We start from the raw sequence: 16478 nt of genomic DNA, 5'->3' as shown, positions 1-16478 counted from the left end.
CGTGCAAATATTGAATAATACTGCATAATAAATTCTTACAATTTGCGCATTCTTTATAAATGAGCATGAACATGATGAAAGCTAATCTTACACAAGAATAACAGTAACAGTGCATCTCTTATTTCCCTGCAGATTTTGACCGATTTGATTGGCATTTTGGTACAAATGCATAACTTGCATGTTCGTTTGATGCCACGTAAAGGTACTTGATTAAAGGTGTCGTGTAGGATACCAGTGAACAGAGGATAGTGGAGCTCAGCTGAGTGAACAGAGGAGACCAGACGAGTAGTGTGCGGTTAATTGAATTGCTTTTAATGACCAGGGTGATTGGCATACGATACATTTATTGCATTGGTTCAAACGAAGCCCAGCAGATAAAGCTCATGGCGTCGCAAACCACCCGAGTAAACCATTTGTTCGGGCTTTTAAAATTTTGGATAGCGTAATAAATCAATAAAATAGTATTGCAGACGGTACTTAACATGAGCCTTCGGATTTCTCGCTACTCACGCAGAACTGTATCAAAACAATTTCTAATCCAGTGCATTATTTCAAGTCAGCAGAAAAACAGAATACGTTATCTGGTACTAATGATTCCATAGTATCTCCACACAGCAGTGAAAGTTCTCAGTCAAAATTGTATAGGCTGGTGATTTTATTGCTTAGTCACAGGAAAGAGAAACACATCAATCTAGATGTATTAATTGTATGGTAATCTTGCTTCCTAATGTCAGGAAACTGCTTTAATTATGAGTAACATGTTTTGTGTAGTAAAACTGTGTCTCTGATAACAGCTTTCATAATAATTTGGTTCTTTACACACTATATTTTACTGATGAGACTTCCAACCTAATGTTTTGTATGTATTTAGACACCCCTCTTCACCTCCAATTTCAAATTGTTTATGTTTTCAAAATTTATTTTCATGTTTATAGGTTTCTTATGTTTAAGTAGACATACTTTTATCAGTTGGGAAATGTTGTATTTAAAGGGTGTCTAGGCATCACATCAACCAGTCTGAAGCCAAGATTATTTCTGTATGTACACATCCTTGTGCATGGACAGACACTGCTGGTTCATAGTGTTTGATCATGCAGTCAATCTGTTAACAGAGTAATTCTGTCAGCAATGAACTATGTGTTCAGTATAAAATAGCAAATGATTTAATTCCTCCCTATTTAATGTTTCAAACTCTGTAAATCATATATAAAATGCTTGTTCTTCCCTAATCTATGAAACAGTGTAAATTGTGAAGCTTTTTATTTTAGAAATAGGTCATTTTGAGATTTGGCTTTCAGATTAGTTGAGAATGTATTAAAAATGCTCAGAACATAGTTCAATAAGCCAGAAATCAATAGGGTAGTATCTATCTCAGTTGCAGTCTTGAATGCTGTCAATTGTTTAAACTTAGATTTTCATTTTTGATTTACAGATAATGACCTGGTTTCTGGTTTCCCAGTTTACAAGTCAGAGGATGAGTTAATTTTTCCAAAGATGGTAGTACAACAGACTGCTACTCACTTTCTAAAAGGAAGAAAATGAAATGTGTGTGGTGAGGTGCAAAAGATGAAGCAAGCAGCATTAGAAAAATTGTAAATGGATTCTGGCAGCATGAATGTTACTGATAGTACAGCTGTAATGACAACTGAAGCTAATCACAGAGTCCAAGATGTAGAAAGTCAGACTCATCAAACTGGTAATTCTGAGTTTAGCAGAAAAAGCAGTAACATTATGACCTGGGAAATTTCTAGCCCATGTCTTCATTCAAAGGAAGAGCAGTCGGATGACCACAGCCTTTCACCAGTTATTGCTGCCAGAAAGAGGCTTCGACCAAGAAAATCAGAAATGATACAGAGACAGGCATTGGAGACAGATGGTAGTGAGGATGATGGTTCAGAAGTTAGCTCACCATGCAATAAAAATAATCAAAAGTCCAAAATCACGAAGCAGATTATCACAGAAAAGAGGTCACCTTTTAAGCAACCAAACAGTGAGAAGCAAAGATTAAAAAAGCATGTGTGTAGCATTTGTGGAAAAGATTTTGCAAGGGGAGACAGTCTAACTGTTCACATGCGTGTTCACACAGGTGATCGACCTTTCCAATGCGCAGAGTGTGGTGCTGCATACAAGGTATCAGGTCACTTGGCCAGTCACATGCGTACCCACACTGGTGACAGACCATTCGTTTGTACCAAATGTGAGAAGTCATTTGGCTACTCCTCAGCCTTAAGTCGACACATAAAAACCTGTGGGGTACAAAAATCCAACCCCAAACTGTTTGAATGCAGTAAATGTTGTAAATGGTTCACCACAGTAGGGAGCATGAAACGTCACCAAAAGCAGTGTGGGATGGACAAAGCTACACTGAAAGACCAAGAAGAAGGGAGACCATTTAAATGTATTGAATGTGATAGAGAATACACACAAGCTTCAGCATTGCGAAGGCACATGAAGTTAGCTTGTGGCAAGACGAGTCCAGAGAGAGAGAAAGAGAAACTGAAAAATGCCAGAACATATGAGTGCACCGAGTGTAAAAAAATGTTCAGCAGGGCAGACACCTTTAGAATACACATGCGTCTTCACACTGGGGAGAGACCATTTAAGTGTTCTGTGTGTCAAGAAACGTTTATTGAATCACGCCTTTTGAAAAAACATATGGAAAAGCACAGTGAAAATAAAAAGTACAAGTGTACGTCTTGTGACTCTTGGTTCAACTCAACACAGAATCTTTCACTGCATGTTATAAGAGTACATGCTGGCATCAAGCCTTACAAGTGTAAAGAATGTACCAAGTGCTATGCCAGAGGTGACAAGCTTTCCAGACATGTAAGACGAGTTCACAGAAAGGAGAGACCTTTCAAGTGTTGTGTGTGTGAAAGGTCATTTTTTGAATCAAACACCTGGTTGAAACATATGAAAATTCACACTGATCCTGATAGTGTCACTGAAAATTCCAAGTCATATCCTAGGAAACTAAAAGAGTACCAGTGCAAAATCTGTGAGAAGTATTATATTCTACGGGATATGCGAAAGCACGTTTCTTTCATTCATCCAGAGAGTTCCCTTGGTGAAGCACTTCAGATTCCAATTTTTAAATGTGAAGTCTGTTTGATGGAATTTGTAACAACAGAAGTTCTTCAGAATCATATGCAGAAACATAGTACAGAGAAGCCTTTCAAGTGTGACTCCTGTAATGCTGCTTTTTACCGCAATGCTATGCTTTTGGTTCACAAGCGTGTTCACACAAATGAGCGACCACACATGTGCTCAGATTGTGGGAAGACATTTCGCTGGCCGGCATCCCTCTCGTCCCACATTCTCACTCATCACACCATGGAGGACCGGTATGATGCAGATGGCAACATTTTGTCGTTTCCATGTGAAAAATGTGGGAAAGTGTTCAAACGCAAGGCCTACCTAAAAATCCACATGCTCCGGCACCAGACAGTCCGTCCTTATACCTGTCAACATTGTGGAAAAGGACATATCAATCAAACACGATTGAAAATGCACTTGGCTGTGCATGATGGACCCAAACCCTTCTTGTGTGACTTGTGTGGTGTGGGCTTTTTCTACCAGCATCAATTGAGGGCTCACACACTTCGTAAGCATTCTCCCAGATCAGCTGTGGCCACAAGGACATGGCTATGTGCACAATGTGGAAAAGCCTTATCTACCAAGGATTCACTCAAAAAACATTCTCTTCTCCACTTAAAGTATGCGGATGGCAAGATACCACGGCGGCGTAAGATGGAGGACACTGCAGTGCAGCTTAATGCAGAGAAAGACTTGTCAGAGACATTTATAGGTAATGAAGCCCAGGGTACTATAGCAGAGGTTACCCTGCACCTAGACATGTACCAGGCTCATTCACAGCAACAAGGGCTTGCATAATCATAAATTGTTACCTGGCTAGAGCTGTGTAATTTAGTGGATATCTACTTGTTTATTATGGATCGAATTCAGGTCAAGTTTTGTTTGTTTTTGACACTGCTTTATTTGAAATGGCGTACATTTGCCAAGAGTACTGTTTTTTACAGGATTTTATTTTCACCTCTGTAATGGATGACAGGAATGATATAATGAAAGACTTTCTGGACTGTATTTGATTTTTTTGTATGTGCATGTGCACACTTGTTTATGAGAGCATGCATATGTGCATGTGAACTCCCACCATGGAAGAAGGATAAATGCTAATTACACTTTCAGGCCGGTTTATCAAGTAGATTTATCTATTTCGCATTTTTTTTTGTGCTTCATATTGCAGTGGTCATACTTTTATGGACATTGTTAACAAAACAGCTATATAGTGTGCATAGTAGGAAGTGGTTTTGTTGTGGATGGAATTATTTGTTCTGTGATACTCAGTAAGATGCAGCTTTTCCAGCCAGTTCCTCAAGTTAACTAAAACTCCTTAGTTGACCAATGATGCAAATAAAGACAGATGAAGGTGAGGGGTTGAAACAACCCACATGTCATAGCCACTGAAGCAGAACTTGATTTGCCTTGGGAGCACTTTGAGGGATGGTTGTGTCTTCCCCATCTTTCAGATGACATAAGACTTCTGATCTCAGATTTAGCTTCATCTGGAGTTCCAAACTTGGTATGAAGTTCAAAAGCTACAAAAGCATGATGCACCTTACAGCAAATGACCTCTGAAAATTGTCTTTTAGTTAGCCTGTCCCATGGACATTCAGACATCATCTCTCCTCTCCGAGGCTTCATGTTGACAAACTCAACATACGTCTTCAGTACATTTATGTCTTAAATTTTCTTAAGTGCCGTAACATCTTCACTTGTAGTACAGCGCTACACTCCTCAGACTAGAACATACACTTTTAACTTTTATATCTTCTTCATTGTTCTTTCCATTCTTTAATTAAATCTAACCTCTGGGCCTCCTGTAGGACTGAAGTCCCATGAACACACCCAACCTAGGTTAACTATTACCTTAGGCTGGTTCAATGCAGCCGCTGCCTTCACTAGTATCTATAACTAGTAGAAAAGATTAACATTGTGCCATTGTATATTCGCATGTCTGTTGTGTGATAAGCATATCATGCATATGTACTTACAAATTTTATTTACTTTACGTAACAGGGTAAACATGCAGCTGTCATATGGCCTTAGTTACTGGCATGGCATAAAGCACAAACGTGTATGTGCATGGTGTGGGTTGTTAAATTGCATTCAACCTTCATCTGTCATTTTCTTGTCACTATCATCAACAGTAATTGGTTAGCTAAGGAGTTTTTGTTAACTTGAGGAAATCGCTGGAAAAGCAGCTCTTTATTATCACTGAACAAATATTTCCTTCCACAACAGAACCACTCCCTATTATGCCCATTACTGATAAGTGTAAAGTGCTACATTATATTATTCTTGCTTTGGTGTTGCCCAAGATGTTGGATGTAGCATCATCAAGCTTTTCACTTGAGTTTTTGGCACACATCACTGATATGATTTCTGAAAATGTTATTTTTAAAATGGTATTTTAAATATTTCTGGCTGATGAAAATTGTTGTTCCTACTGTGGCCACTGATCTCATAAACTACAGATGTAATTTACACCAGCAAATGTTTTTAAGAAGGCAGGCTTTTCAAAATGCTATCGAATTCTTGTGTTCTGCTTGGCAGCTGCGGCAAAGAAAAGTAAAGCTTTACAGCACTCTAGAACCTAGTGTTGTGAATGTAGCTGCCTCTTGATGGATGTAAACTTAGCTGGATATTTCTGTGCATTTTGTTTTTAATGTCAACTTAGAACTGTTGTTACTTGATGGTATAAAATGTGCTTTTTAGTAGACTTTCTTTTTCTTCCTTAAAATGGTAATCAGGTGTACCCATATCTGTTGGACAGCTCAGTTCTTATAGGATTTTTATTGGAATACAGGATATTTAATACATATGCACACTGTTCTTTTTGCTCTTGAGATTATTTTTTATAGTTATCTCAAATGAAACATTTACATATCTACTTAAAAAAAAAAAATTAGTTTAAAATCCCAACAGTGCTGTTTTGGTCAGCCTCTTGTACTTTTAGTTATCATTGAAAAATTCTCATTTCTTCCTAAAATAAGGTGTTATTTTTGACAATTGAGTGCTAGAACCAGCTCTAATAATTATTCCTACCCAAATATTTGTTCATTGTTCTTCCTTTATCTAGAAAAACTGGTATCTTGGTGCACATCTATATTTTTTGTTGTTGGGAGTTTTAGATTTTATCTACTGATGTCAAACTTTGCTAACAATACCTTAAAGTTTAAAATTTGCATAGCAGCAGTGAGAGAATCGGGGGAACTAATAGATCTAACAGCTTGCTTGCGCCATCTAGACCACAACAGCACAGAGATATTCCACAGTTTCTTTTATTGCATCTTTGAAAATGTACATTCAACTTATACAAACAGCAAAAAGATTGTCAGATAATGATGCAAAAACAGCACTGCATGCGGCATACACACTGGCTGTGGTGGGAGACAACTGGCCAACAGCAGTATGTGATATATGTTCTATACAGTGACCAGATGCTGTCGCATAATAACTTGAACTTAAAAAAGAAAAAAGAAACTGTTAACAAAATATCCAGTACTTAATAGTTACAGTATCTGTATTGTTTTCACCTGATTGTTCAAAACAAAGAAAAAAGACACAACCACATTCAGCTGTATAAATAGCAACAGCCCAACAGCCTCTTCAAAGCACATACAAAATGTGACACTTCATATGATTAGAACGCAATAAATGCATGTTGTATGATATGTGTTAACATTTCCAAAAGCCCATCAGATACTTAGCAAACAACTGATAGTTGTTATACATGATTTATTGCTGTCATTTAGCTATCAAAGGCAAATTTAAAAATAATTCTAATCAACTTTTAGTTTCTTATTTCAAAGCCCAGACCCAAGATTTTGCCTACTCCATTAGTCAGTCTCTATCTGTTTTTAATCTTTTCATCCTCTCAAACCAAATATATCAATTTTCACCGTACAAATGACATTTGGAGCCATTAAAATGAACAGACACCATAGACCACAGAAGTCATTTCTTATATACTGAGCAATCCAATAAAGAGGCCTGACTTAAATTAAGAAACAACATCAAGTGCTTGTCTGGCTCCCAACAACAGGAAAGATATCAAATTTGCACAATACAAAAGATTAACAGGATATAGCATGTATTTTAATGACATGTTAACAATATTTACCACAGTAGCACAGATCACAGAAGGTATATATAAACACTTAATGCTCAATAAGCAGTTGCAAGGCAGTTTAGTTAGCCTGTTTCCTTCCACCCACAAAGCCACATTCTACAGAAACAATGAACAAAAAAAAAAAAAAATAAATAAATAAACAGCCCTAAAACAGCTCTATACCATTATTCAGTGCAGAACTGAACTTTGATTCATTTTGCTCTGATTTCCTTGTTACTCTTACAGCAGTGGAAATCATGTTTTTCTGTTCTCCATACCTTGCTTGTTGAGTATTCACACATAACAGAGCAGTCTGTGTACATAATATACATGTTTACAAAAGGATGGCTTAATTCTCTATATTTTCTGTTGGAGGTGGAGGGAACTTGCAAACCCGTAAAAGTATATTTGAACTAAAGCTGATATGTCAACCAAAAGTTAAATGTGTTACCATGTGAATCGAAAGATTCTGATATGAGAAAATATCTTGAAGTCACAAGATGAGATTTCTAACAGCAATTCATTATCACAGGATTGACTGATTTCACCTCTACAATATCTCCAGTACAGATACAATTGTAATCTCAAACTGAACCTTGATTAAAAAGGAAAATTATTTCCCATATCTGACAGAAGAGCTATTGCATTAATGTATCCACAAATGTAATATAATTTTACTCTTGACTGGACCACCTTGTGATTAAAAAGTGAGTAAAGATAGTCATTACTCATCCAAAATACAAAAATGATATGATAAATTTGGAGATTACTTTTAACCAGAACAAATATCAACACTAAACTTAAGGTTAGTCAGTCATAGCAGGCAAAACTCCACTCCATACACTTATCAGAAGATGAGAGAGAACCATACTTTGTTGGTTTCACTGAGAACATTGGCTACTGAAGATTAAACCAGTAGTTGGCTGGTTACAGCCAGCAAAGTGTAACAATCTTTACTACAGCAAAGTCTGGTGTTTGGGAGTAATTTCCAATCCCCCCCCCCCACCTTTCCCGAAAAAAATAAAAATCAAGTAAGTCTTAAAGTCTTATCTTCATATTTCTTTCTATACAGGTGCTGTGATCGTAAAATTCGTAGTGACTACTATTTTTAAACACTTCCTCACTTAGCACTCCTATCCTTAAAGCAAAATGTTATACCATTATTTTACTAGGCATGTAAATAAAAGATTAAAATGTTTTTTATATTGTTAACTTTACCTTAATTTCCACGCAATGTGAACCTAAGTTTTCAGTGATCCACACTGATCTTATATTCCTTCTTGTTTTGTTTGTGTGAATGTTAACATCTTAAGACAAAAACAGCCCAACACCTCACTGAACCTACTTAATTATATATATTACCATATATCCATATACAATTAAAAATATTTTTAACATGACACTCAAATAATGGGAAGTGATGAGCAAGTGGCAACAATGTACACCAGTGTAACCAGGAGTAAGTTCACAAAGGACAGCCTCACTGCGAGTTTAAAAAGGAAACGGTGGCAAACTCCCTGAGCAGTCACATTCGACATTGCACATGCTTTATGACTTTAACTGTTTAAACTATTCCATACCCTTTTTATGTTTCCTCTATATCATCTTCACTGTCTGCAAGCTCAGCTGAGTCTTCCATAGTAAATGATTTCAGACTTGAGCTGCGTGTCTTTGGAATGGATTGGCTTCCACGGCGCAACCTATAAAATGATAGTTTATGCTGACAAGTAATAAAATGGACTTTATTCTCCATTTAGGAACAATTAAAACCCAACAAAACTCTATAAAAATCACATAACAAAGACTTGAATGTAGTGAACATTGAAAAGGATTGGCAAATAATACCTTCCATTATTCTGTTGTAAGGTGAGTTCTATTTAACATCAACATCAGTACTATTTAATCCATGAGAAAAAGCTAACTAAAACTACTGTTTGACAAGCAGATATGTCAATCATCTTTGTTTACAAATGTTCTCTTAAGACAACATATCCTAAACTTTTTTTTTCTTTTTTTTTTTCTATTTCTTAATTACCTATTCTCAAGGTGATCAACTTGCACTGTAAGATTGTCCACTTGTTCTTGAAGTTCATCATTGGTACGCTGAAGTCGTCTTGACATGTTAGCTTGCACATCAATCTGAAAAAGAAATGGCATGGTCTTCTATAAAACTGCTTGAGTTGTTTTAGATCAATGTGGCCCACGAAAAGTTGTGTACAATGTCACCCATGGTCTCAACTATGATTCAGAAAGAGACAGCTTACAAAAGAGGAGTATGCAATGTGTGTGTGGGCCTCTCTCTTATAAGACGAAAGTAATGTGAATCTATGTGTGATCATAAAATCTTGTAGTCAAGGTTTAGGCTTGGAAAGCTATATATGCATGTACAGTTTTGGAGCATCTTTGTAGTAGTATATTGTGTAACAATTTCACAGAGAATTTCAAATAAGCGCCATTCAAATAGAATACTTATAAAAATACTTCACTAATAATGATTAATTGGTGAGGTAATTTGTCAACCTTATATCTTTGGTGCTTGTTTTTTTAACATGGACTCTTCCTGCACTTGATAAATCAATTCACTCCTTCAATTTACTAAGAAAACAATAAACAATCCTCATTGAAATGCTTTTCTTTTTTAAACATGCTTTTACCAACTTAATGTCCATTACATCTGCCTCACCTCAAGGTATAGGATATCTAAATTATTGCGTAGTCTAAAATCAGTGCCTATAAAGTAGCTCCTTTGCACGTCTATAACAACTCAATCTCAACTATCTAAAAGTTAGATGACATTTACCTGACACTTTCAAGATGGACTACTTATTTGGCATATTTTTATGTTGTTTTTTTGTCCTTCTCTTATAAAAGTTTTTATTTGGAAAACAGGGCATTTTTGTGCACTTCAAGACAACTAGCACCATTTCATCCCTGTGCTGCCAATGACTTAATATTACGCAAACTTAATGCAAACATGCAGAGTTCTTGCTTTCTAAAAGAAGTCAGAAAACAAAATTATCCATCAAGAGTTAACAATTCTTCAATGTGTTTTAACAAGAAATGTTTTAACGTTTGTTAAAGATTTCCGTGCCCTATGCTCCACTGGGGGTGATTAGGAACAAGAAGAAAGATTTCTGCAAGGTTGAGATTTGTAGATCTACTACTGGAAAATATGAAAAATGCCATAAACATATACTACCTTCATTTCACCGCAGGTTCCTTAAAGTTCATTAAAAAATGGGGATAAATTCAGAAGCTCAAACTCTGAGATTAACTGCTGGATTTCATGAATATTATAAAAGTATTAAAGGGTTATACTCTGAGCACTGATCAATTACAAGAACAATATAAACAGTTAAAAAGTTCTACATGATCTTAAAACACATTATCTTCACATATGATCTTTAAAAACAAAATATAATGTGAAGGCATACCTCATCTTCTGCAGTGGCAAGATCTCTCTTTAGCTCCTCTACACGTCCCCGGAGTTTCTTGACCTCAGCTTCATACTGGTCTGCTCGACGACGTGTATGTTCTAGTTCTGTGATGCGCTCACCTAAGGTCTTACGCAGCTTGCTGTGAGTGTGACGTAACTCTGTCAGCTCCTACACACAGAAAGGAATGACTATTTCAAACTCTACAGCCAAGAAAGAAATGTTCTTCCTCCATATTCACTAACAATCAACATGCAATAAGAAAGTGGTTTTTCACATCTTTTGTATTTGTGTAGGCTATTTTGTTGAACTATTAGGTGACATAACCTGGCAGTTTTTATTTTCAAGCTTAGTTTTGCCATTGAAATTTCATGACCTACAATGTTACAAAATATAACGTAGAACTTATAAGTTCAATAGTAATAGATCATTGCATGCAATGTGCACACACAAATGCACTGGTTAGATGGTACATGAACCTTCTTGACAAGTGCTAGTTCAGTGCTTTTGGTGCATAATATGCATTTCTCTAAGCCTTTTAATTATTTTGCAAGATCTTTATTTGTTGTTCCAGGCTGAGAGATAATACTTAGAATATGAAGACATTGACTTTGTACATAACCCTTGATTGAAATGCTTTTAAAAAAATCCAGATTAGTCATTCAGAGAAAATCACCTTGTTTTTCTCAGCAAGATCAAACTGCAGGGCACGCAAATCTCCATCCACACTTGCTGCAGCTTGCTGATGTTTGCGTTGCAGCTGCTCTTCCAGATCTGCCACAGCACTGCGAAGTTTGCGATTTTCACGTTCTAATGACTGCTTTTCTGACTCTAAACGTTCGCGTTTGCCCCATTCAGCAGCATTCTCAGCCTGCAACCTCTCCAACTGAAATCACAGACGACCGTCACCGAACAATAATTTACCTTAAATGCTTGTGCCAAAGAATGCAAAATAGTGTACGCTTCTAAAACCTGCAGGATAAAGAACTCTGCAACTGTTTAGGGGGGTTGGGGGGGAGAGAGAGATTAGTGTTTTATGCCGAGCCAGCAACTAAGGCTATATCACGGCCAGGCAGCCAGCCCTGTAAACAGATGCTACATGCAGAGAAAGAACACCGTGCCCAAGAAAAGAGCTGAACACAGGACAGCCAACCCTCACTGTACAGGTGACAAGCGCTAACCGTTGTTCCACCGGACCGCCCTACTGTTTGAGGTGGTTAAGCCATACTATACGATTCCAATGAGTAATGGTATGGGGTTTCATGACCATCTCTAGTAATTAAATTTACTCACCTCCCTTCTCAGTTCTGTCAAACGTCGATCCATTGAGGATGTTCTTAAACTCTCATCTTCAAGGTCAAGTGTCAATCGCCCCATCTCATTTTCATGATCCTCTCGTAATTTTGTTAGCTGAAATTAACATTACACAGACTTTTAAGCAACAAAAATACTACTTAACAGGATCTTCTTGTCATTGTCTTAACTGTAACACATTAAATTTTAGGTGTCCACTGAGAAAAACACATTGATATAAACACCAGAATCGACTAGCACTTCAAATTTTAATTTATTAAATAGAGAAATCAACATGCTGTAAAGAAAAGGATGATATGGCACTTAATTACATCTTTTAAGCATGACTGTTTAACTTCACTCTATCCCTTATCACATGAACACACAATAAATAAAGACATGTAAATCTTGTTATATACAAAATTTATTTCAAGAAAATCACACTTCTAGCATCTATAAAAAGATCATAGACTATGCAAAAACTGCAAAAAGAAAGAAAAAATAAAAAAAAATAAAAAGTGTATTTGACTGGTTAGAGGCAGCGGCTATGGCATGATGAGTTTTGGTGAAATGTTATCATGTACTCCACCTTGGAAAATGAAATTGTAAGTTTCATAACTACAAAAAAGTTCCAGGTTAATGGTCAATTTATGCTGACTCCAGAAATGAGCTGGATGGTCACAAACTGACAAAAGAATGTTTCTAAATAAAGAAAAAAAATCACACCTAGCAGCATGCTTTTCCTTTATGAAAATGAATACCTCTCTAATCTCTTGCACATGAATTAAAATGCAAGTAAATGACATGGAAAAATAAGGCTTGTACCATTAAAAGCACATTATTTTTACAGTAAACAAAACAAAAAAAGTTGAAACAAACAGATTATAATTATGCAAATGAATACAGAAACTTTAATTCTGATTAACACTGTGTGTGTTGGGAACAACCCACTGGTAGACATAAATATTAACACATACATAGTTTTAAACAAATGTAAAAAAAAAAAATACAAGAAACTCGAAGAGCTGTCTTTGAACTCAACTGTGGGCGAATTTGAGAACAAGTCCATGCTAAATTGATTTCATGACAAGAAACCACCACAAATTTTGCAGTACTCTTTCAACACCCAGCTCAAGCAATACAGGAAACAAAACATAGATGGCCACCAGTTTTACTCAGGAGAAGTGCATAATGTTTGACTTAGGAATGTTGCTCACTGTGTACTACATAAACCAAGTCTTCTTCTTACAAACACCATCATACTCCATCATCATGCTTTGATTCTCAACACAAGGCTTTTCTACAACTATTACAAAAAAAAAAAAATTTACACTGAAAGTTCTTGGACTTATTTTTGTGTGTCTTACCGTTGTATCTTCCACTTTATGTTTGTCATCTGGCTTCTGAATGAAAATTGGTTGAGTACACATCAAAACATTTCCCTTATTTTTGGGTAATTACTAATTTCAGGTTAATTTCTTCTGTCAATAGCAACAAAACAGAGCTTTTAGTTCTGTTAGTCATCTCTTGTTTGCAAATGTAGGAAGAAACATATAAAATGTGTTCTAGAAGTTCTAGAAACAGATTATTTTCAAATCCCATGGTTCTGACTAATCATATCAAAAACATACTATATTAAAGCAGCTATGTGTACTTTAACTGCCATACTATAAAGCATTTTTCCCTTGGAAAAAAATAGTACATTGTCAAAATGATGTGCAATTAAATAATAATAATAAAAATTTCATACCATCCAGACATTCTAGCGAACAGTCTAGACAAGAAACTAATAAAACTGTTGATACAAATACTACCGTTATTGTACAGTGTATAATGCAAATAGGTATGCAAACACTAATGAACATCCCATCTCCAACTCTGACTGCCTCCTTGCACCCACCAATACAAACACACAGAATACAAAGAAACTAACAACTTTTTGCAAACCTAAGGCACAATGCACTGACAACATTAATGCATATAGAGATTTACAATGGGTAGTGAGCTCATCATGTCCACTTTACTTGACATGACAGCAAGGGTTTGTTAAAAAAATAAATCTGTCATTATCACTCCTATTTTCATGGTGACAAATAAATAGTTGTTAAACTACAACTCATACATTTAGAAACTTGTCCTTTAACTTGTTTCATAGAGATCAGGCTGCCATAATTACTCAATATATTACCTGCTGCAGTAGTTCCTGTTTGGACTGCTTGATTTCATCACACTTAACACGCAATGAGGACAACTCTCCTTCCAGCTGTTCAATGGTCCTTGATAGTGTATCTTTCTCACTGAAATATTTCACTGTGAATTATCCATCATGATATGGCCCTATGCTCCTCAAGGAGCAAGGACTAAACTATATATATAAACTATATATCACGAACCTGTTTTAACGATCATAGGATCTAATCTGACTTCAAAAAGCAAGCATGGCTTCTCAAAGCAATATGTCCAATTCTTAATCTTATTGTTAGCTCATTAGTCTAAAGGAGGGCGTTTAAAAACTGGAAGACATACAGTCAGGGTAATAATAATCCCAATGTTGACAAAAGCATGTTCATTTATATTTAATTTATATTTACATGCCAATAATCTGAAGCATATGACGCATCATTACAATTTTTAACTTTATTTTTTCACAAACAGTATACTAAACATATTTAGTATTATTACTTACTACTTTTGTGACTGGATTGTCTTCTGTGCTTCATCTAACTGAAGTTGCAGTTGGCTGGCTTGCTCAAATGACAATGCCTCACTACTTGGTCTGCTGGAATTGGCATTTTCATCAGCTTCTTCATAGTGCACATCTAACTTTGCAACCAGATCTTGCTGTCTTCCTGCTCCATCATCTGATTTCTTCCTGAGTCTTTCTTCTAAGCTCACAGAATCTAACTCGTCTGTATCCTTCTCTTCTACATCTTTTTCGCTTTTTTCTTTCTCTGCTTTGGCAATTAATACATCTGAAGAAACGCTGTCCTTTGATTCATTTTTACCATGCTCTACACTTTCATTCAGCTGGTCCTTACTGCTGTCTGCTAAAGGCGATTTAATAGGAATTTCTATTTCTGCTGAAAGTTTTTCTCTCTGAGCTCGCTTAAGACTTGTGCACTCTTTAACAAGAGCATCTAAACGAGCTCGCAACATTCTGTTTTCCTCTCGAGCTTTATTACGTTCATTTCTAGCCTTGTTCCACTTATCACGCCAATTAGCAGTACAGTCAGACCACCACCGCATTGTTTTTTCCATTTGTGCAACTCGCACTCTTGCTTCTTCCAGCTCTCTCATCAGAAGTTCTTCTCTTTCACTAATGCCAACATTCACAGGATCGGCATTTCTCACTGCCATGACCCCTATGTGACCAACAGGCAGCTGAGTGTGAGGATGACTTAACGAATTCTTGTCACGAACTGGAGATGGAGACACAGGAGCAAGATGTCCTGTAGGAGTTGCACGGATGTAAGACACATCTCCACGAGGATTGTTAGAACTGCTACCTGCTGAAATTCTGTTTTTGGCTCATAGTTTTTAAGTTTATCTGCAAATATTTACTAACATTCTTTTATATGTGGAGAACTGAAAATGCCAAATTCTAACCCTAACAGTTTATGCTGGTTATAAGGCCTACATGATAAGATTGTTCAATCTGTGGTTCTATTTCTATTAAGTTTCAGTTGATTTTCAGTTCAATAGAATGCTATTCTGCATGCCAAATCAATCCTAAAATTTATGTTATAATTGATTGGTCCTAAATAAGTGATCTGCCACTTCCCAAGAGACGTAAAGTAACCAAAGGTCTGAGCAGATTTCCATCTTCATGATCCTTTAGACCTGAAATAGAAAAAAGGTGTTACTCCTATTTTAGATAACAGTGAACCGAACATTCTTTAAAAACTGTATTTCTTTCGTCTCTAATTCATTTTCAATTAATTTTTCATTAATGAGTTATTAATAAGCATCCTTTTCGATAATCACTGACAGTGATCCTATATCGCCAGTTTGTGACCACCCTGCAAAAATTAACGCTGTACAGATCCTGGGGAATACTGGAAGTCTGATGTGAAATAAAATTTATCACAAAAGTATACTGTATATGCAACATAGTATAAGTCAGTCTCAATTGTTAAAATTGTATTGCAGTTTGCTATTACTATCAGTACTATTGCTGATTGATAGCATTACTAAGCTAATATCTTGCTTTCATTAATCTTCACTCAGTCAAAAACATAAGGTCTTTCCCATCCTAATTTCACTTTGCCTTTCCATACCCTACTAGATCAAGGCTGGGGACAATATAAAAATTGAATTTTCCTTACTCGAGAGCCAGTTCTAGTACGCGTGTCTATGATAATTCCTCTAGCCATTTGCAACAACTTCCTGTTACCAGTCTATTCTCGCGAGATATTTGAAGATAATAGATCATTAAAAGTTGTATGTTCGGTTCCCGACTTGATTGCTTATAAACTCAATAATGCCAGTTTAAAGTTTAAAATACATCGCCTAAGATTTTTGTAGCATACGCAAGAGTCTCTCATTGATTTTCGATT

General features: G+C 36.2%; 2 protein-coding genes across 3 annotated transcripts; one reads left to right on the top strand and one right to left on the bottom strand.

Annotated features, from left to right (window-relative positions):
- The first annotated feature begins 1413 nt into the window (after nt 1–1413).
- On the top strand, nt 1414–6567 carry LOC112577253 (zinc finger protein 665-like). The gene has a single exon (XM_025260300.1). It carries the CDS (start codon nt 1597–1599, stop codon nt 3892–3894), a length of 2298 nt encoding a protein of 765 aa, XP_025116085.1. The 5' UTR covers nt 1414–1596; the 3' UTR covers nt 3895–6567.
- On the bottom strand, nt 6348–16377 carry LOC112577258 (coiled-coil domain-containing protein 102A-like). 2 transcript variants are annotated; one of them, XM_025260304.1, is made up of 9 exons: nt 16248–16377; nt 14609–15762; nt 14111–14219; nt 13290–13325; nt 11923–12039; nt 11306–11515; nt 10630–10800; nt 9231–9334; nt 6348–8895 (listed from the first exon to the last, which is right to left on the bottom strand). In XM_025260304.1, exons 2-9 carry the CDS (start codon nt 15277–15279, stop codon nt 8781–8783), a joined length of 1533 nt encoding a protein of 510 aa, XP_025116089.1. In that variant the 5' UTR covers nt 15280–15762; nt 16248–16377; the 3' UTR covers nt 6348–8780. The 2 variants fall into 2 exon arrangements, with proteins under 2 accessions (XP_025116089.1, XP_025116090.1); XM_025260305.1 differs by lacking the exon at nt 13290–13325.
- Between the last annotated feature and the right edge of the window lie 101 nt (nt 16378–16478).

The sequence above is a fragment of the Pomacea canaliculata genome, linkage group LG12 (genome assembly GCF_003073045.1).
Source record: "Pomacea canaliculata isolate SZHN2017 linkage group LG12, ASM307304v1, whole genome shotgun sequence".
Taxonomy (NCBI): domain Eukaryota; kingdom Metazoa; phylum Mollusca; class Gastropoda; order Architaenioglossa; family Ampullariidae; genus Pomacea; species Pomacea canaliculata.
This window is presented reverse-complemented; position numbering and strand designations above follow the sequence as displayed.